At 41.8% G+C, this 5,343-nt stretch overlaps 1 protein-coding gene across 1 annotated transcript in view; it reads left to right on the forward strand.

Annotated features, from left to right (window-relative positions):
• The window catches only part of LOC102674858, a 40,901-nt gene that overhangs the window by 34,442 nt on the left and 1,116 nt on the right, over window positions 1–5,343 (forward strand). The window contains exons 6-10 of the mRNA XM_031515105.1: window positions 410–596; window positions 3,724–3,972; window positions 4,222–4,335; window positions 4,419–4,536; window positions 4,640–4,740. Coding sequence (XP_031370965.1) covers window positions 410–596; window positions 3,724–3,972; window positions 4,222–4,335; window positions 4,419–4,536; window positions 4,640–4,740 — 769 coding nt within the window. The remainder of the gene's footprint in view (window positions 1–409; window positions 597–3,723; window positions 3,973–4,221; window positions 4,336–4,418; window positions 4,537–4,639; window positions 4,741–5,343) is intronic.

A 5,343-nucleotide genomic window follows, 5' to 3' on the forward strand; every position in this document is an offset into this window, starting at 1 on the left:
GTTCCATCGTTTGCACAATTTCGTGGATTCTCGAATTCGAAGCTTGGAACCATCAGCGTTTATCGCGTAACTCGAGCCGTCGAGGGACATTTCAAAATTCGCTTCTAATTTCTAACATCGGAGAAATTGGGCAAATTTCGACGATAACGTTCGCTCGTAACGCGATTTGATTTGATTTGATTTGATTTGATTTACCTCGCGTCATTCTCGAATTTATTGTTATTCGCGTCATTCCTCTTCGAACGAATCTTTTTATAGCGCGACCACGTGTCCCCCTCCCTTCCAAAATAATTTTTCCACTTGGAAAATGAAAGACGACGAGGCACGTGCATTTTTCCGTGCAAGTTTTTCAAAGAGTGACGTACGTACGGGGAATATAAATGACCGGAAATGTAATATAAAATTGCAGAAATGTGGTACGATCCATGGAACGTCTCTACGCCGTGCCATCGGAACAGCTGCGTGTTTGGTTGGTCTGGCTGTCGAAAGTAGGAGACATGGCTGACGAATGGCACAAATGGTTACGTTCTCACATCGACTTTGTTCTAAGACTGTCGTTAGAGCTGCGGGCGGCCGAGGAAGTTTTAATATTGGAGGTAAGGTTTTCGCCCTTCGTGCGACCAATTGCCATATTTTTAATCGCCAATTTTCATTTCGAGGATAATGAAAAATGATGGTTACGTTTACGCGAGGAACTTTTTTTTTGCCCCGGTAATTAATTAATAAATTAATTAATTGATTCATTAATTAACTCGCAGCGAGTGTTGCACGCCACGAAATCGTGTTATCGCGAAAATATATTTGATACGAGCTTAAATTTTGATGTGAATGAATTAACGTTGGATATTCTAACGTGGTAAAAGGATTTCTTGGTAAAGTTAAATTAATACAAATGCGAAAAGTTTCCTTTTGGGAGATTATTCGTGTTCTTGAAATTATCTCTGAGAATTCTCCGGGGAGCGAATAAGCGTTAAATCTCCGGAGAAGAATTCGCGAGAGGTGTCGTCGTCGTCGTCGATTTCACGAATTCGATCCAAGATCCTACCAAGAGTCTATCAGATATCGCTTTTCAATAGTTTCGTGGTGGTGTTGCAGGCAACGTTACTCGATTCCATGATCGAAGTTGCAACACTCCTCCTAGTCGGACCATCGTCGCACAAGCGTCGTCGTTAACAAAAGCCTTGTAACACTGTACGCGTTTCTACGCTCGTATAAATGCATACCGAAGTAGAATTCCAAACAATGACGCTTCTGCGAGAAATCTGAAATTTCAGCGTAAATTAGTCAAGAGTCGTTACCTGTCCTCCTTCCTATTCGAACAAGGGGATGGACAAATATTTCTTGCGAAGAGCGCGAAACTTCCTCTATCTCGATCGAAAATTCATCGATTCGATTCGAACTTTGCAACGAATGCATTTTTCCCCCTTCTTTTCCAAAATGTTTCCTCGATATTTCGTCAAAATTTCAACTTTTATCGCGGATAGAGGCCGACTCCCTTTGAAAAATCTGCTTTGAAACTGGTCCAAATTTAACCGGAAATTAATTTCGTCGTCAAACTTGTTTTCGTCGCGTTTCCAGCGACCGTTGTCGAAGATTTACTCACGGACGAACTGCTATTCCTTTAACCTTGAGCTTTAACCGAGTCTCTTCTCGAACAAGACTCAGGTGTCGGCCACGATTTTTCACTTTCGTTTCCCGAGATTTATACACGAGCACGCTCGAACGGGTTGGGGAATGCGTTTAAATCTTTCTCGTCTAGTCTTCCCGTGTAGTCGAGTCCTCGCGAGTGATTTAGCAAAGGAAAAATGGAGGAGGAGGAGGAGGCAGAAGCGTCTCGAGAAACGTTACTCACGCACGTGTTGCTCGTTTGAACCGCGGGGGCGGTTGACCTTGGGGACCAAAGTTAGTCGAAACGGTCGATCAATCGTTCGGTAATATATTTAGTCGGGAGTGCAATGGGCCACCTTCGTGGCCTCTAACGGTTGAACGGGGGAAAAAGGCGACAGGGTCACGGCGAACCGTAAATTAAAATCAGGTCGTGGCAGGGATAGGGCGAATCTAGAGGCCGAATCGATCGATTGTATATCGAATCGTTTGGTTAGCTATTAACGGGAACCGCGACCGATTAGGAGATCCACCCTCTAATCCAAAGTGCATATTTGCCGCGTAATTCTAAACTGTCTGCCGATCGATTTATGCAGTTCGACCAACGACCGTTGCCTCACGTTCCTCTCGTTCCTCTCGCAAACCGACGCGGGTAGATAAGCCCGCCGGTTTAATTTTCCATTTTAATATGCATTAATCGGTCGAACGTTTTGTTTGCTCCAGTCAAACTTTCAACGGATTCGTCCCCCTCCCCGAATCTTTCTTTCTCTTTTTTCTTTTTCTTGTCTTCTTACCCGGGAGGGGTTATAAATTACATCGGTTTCTGAGGCAGGGACCAATATAATTCTGTCATCCGTGTTTGCAGTTTCGAAGCAAGCTTTAGAAAATAGTTTTTCGAATACGGGATAATGTCGAAGAAGGATCGCAGATGTTCGAGGTTGATAGGTTGATAAGAATTATTCGAACAAGCGAAAAGCGTTCGATACGATCGCGATATAACAGAGTATCGCGGAGTGAGAGTTTCTCTCTCTCTATATATATATTCTCGATATTTGGCAAAGGAATCGATATCGAATCGTTTATGCGAGAAAATTTTTTCGTTCATTCCTCTCAAAATGTTCTCTCCTTCACGATTTTTTCTTTTCTAACAGAAAAAGGAGGAAGAACCGGAGGAAATAAAAAAGGAAGAGGAAGTCAAAGTGGAAACCAAAGTCGAAACCAAAGTCGAGACCAAAGAGATCGAGACGAACACGAAGGATGACATACAGGAGGAGACGAAGGAGGAGACGAAGGAGGAGACTAAGGAGGAGATAAAGGAGGAGATAAAGGAGGAGATAAAGGAGGAGATAAAGGAGGAGACGAAGGAGGACGAAAAGGTGGAGGAAATAAACAACCAAGAAGCGGAGAATCCAAACGATGGTAAAAAAGATTTATATAATTTATATAATTTATATAATTTGTATAATTTGTATAATTTAATCCAAGATTTCTCGCGTTTCTTCTATTCGACGCAATACAAAACGGTGAGGGTATGTGATAGCCAATGAAGGATCGGGCAATTTAACTATGAAAGGTGTATTTCATCGATTGGCTTATCGCGAAATAAATCCAAAAGCTCGGCGATGCTATTTTTTAACGAACATTTTAAACAGATTTCACGAGAAAAAGATATCCCGACAGGATTATAGTCCAGAATTACGTCGCTTATCTTGGAATTCCATGTATTTGAACAAGCAATTACACGCTTAAATTTCCACACTAAGTCGTATTAAATACGTGGAAAAAGAAACGAAAAGAGAGTTTCCTTTCTGTTTCGTCCCCCTTTCTTGCCTCCGTTGAAACAAAGAGCCGCTTGACACTTTTTTCATCTCGATAAAAAAAAAAAGGAAACGACCCTCGAAGAGCTTGTGCCCATCATTTTTAACTGTTTTAAAACGAAGCGTTTATCAACGCGCGATTAGAACCGAGAGGATTTATTTCCCCCATTGATTTGGGGAACCCCAATGGTTTGTTGCAGACGATGAGATGCCAGAGGAGGAGAAAGAGAAAGATGAGACAGAAGTACCGGCAGAAGAATTGGAGGAAAAACCGAAAGTCGAGTTGATAATGGAGGAGGAGGAGGAAAAAGAAGAAGAAAAAAGAAGAGAAGAAGAAGAACGAGTGACGGAAGATGTGGAGGAACCGGTAGTGACCGAAGTAGAAGAGAAAAAAGAAGACGAAGTGGTGGAAGAAGTAGAAGAAGGGAAGCCGTCGATAGTGATAACGGAAGAGGTAGAAGAGGAACAAATTATAATAAAGGAATGGCCTGTGGGCATTCCGTGGGAACATTTAGGGATAGAGGAAGAGAAGGAGAAGCCATTTGACGAGGTAACAACTTTCGCCACTGTTGTTTAAAGATATCAGCCGCCAAGCTTTTATCGCGACTCACTCCTCGCAATCACTCCAATCTTAGCGAGCACAAGTCTCGCTAAACTTTGCCTTCTTTGCTCTTCGTTGCCCTCAACTTGCAAAACTTTCGTTTACACGCTGTAAACCGTTGTAAAAAAAAAAAAAAAAAAAAAAAAAAAAAAAAAAAAAAAAGAGAAAAGAAAAAGAAAAGCGAGAGTTTCTTTGCAGCGATTGCCCATACCCAAGAACGAGGCGGAGATGAAGGATTTCTTGAGGAAGTTCACGCACGAGGCGACCATCCATCGATCCTCCTTTAAGCATTGGAAGGATACCGCGGATCAGGTAACGAATAAATTGTCTTTTCTTTTCTTTCTTTTCTTTTCTTTTTGCTCGCTTGATTAAAGTCGAGAATCGTTTCGCTTCAGGCTGTCAAGGAAATTGGAAACAGACTGGTCATGGCTACGTTCCTGGTGCAAGGGAAAGATCCGTCTGGAGAGGTAAAGAAACCGGTCCCTAAAAAAGTACCCATCAAACCCAAAAAAAGTAAGAAACCTTTTTTCATATTAATCGGAGAAACCGGTGTAGTATCCGCACACTGGATACGATGGAAAGTGTTTGAATATAATCGAAACAATATCGTCGACAGTAAAATCAGTCCAAAAGAAGGCGAAGAAAAAGAAAGTTGTGTCGCCTGTGAGGAAAACGAACGGGGAACCGGAGGAAACGGAAGACTCAAAAATGGAATTGGTACGATATATGTATATATGTTAATTAATTTGCAATTTCTTTTTTCCATCGTCGAATTTTTCGTTCAATTTTATCGAATGATTATGGACCGTTTTTGATTTCATCGTGGAAAAAAGAAAAAAAACATTTTACTTCTCATCGAGGGAAAAAAAAAAAAAAAGGAAAAAAGTCGATCGATCAGTTTCAGATCGAACCAGTCGACCAGATGGTTTTCTTTAGAAATGTAAAAACCTAGACGAATGGATCGTTTGCCACTGAAAGGATCCGTTTTTATCTCCATGTATTATTGTATTTGCTCGTTGCTCCCTTTAGCTCCGAGAATTCTCGTTTCGGTTAGCCGTTTCATGTCCCCTTCTCGTTTCTAATTTTGTTCCACGTTTGTTCCACGACTGGGGGACGTGTGCTTCTTGATTTTTAGTTTCTTGTCATGCTTTTTAACCTCCATTAAAACCGACGTGACGAGGGAGAGAAGAGGGGGAACGAAGACGGAACAGCGATGGTGGTTTTTGCGCGCAAGTAGAAAGAACCGGCAATGGTCGGACGGGCGGACGCGGTAGTCGCGCTCTATAAATTGTGGACAAATTTTTTTTTTTTTTTTTTTTT

Source organism: Apis dorsata, unplaced genomic scaffold, assembly GCF_000469605.1.
Source record: "Apis dorsata unplaced genomic scaffold, Apis dorsata 1.3 scaffold_53, whole genome shotgun sequence".
NCBI lineage: Eukaryota > Metazoa > Arthropoda > Insecta > Hymenoptera > Apidae > Apis > Apis dorsata.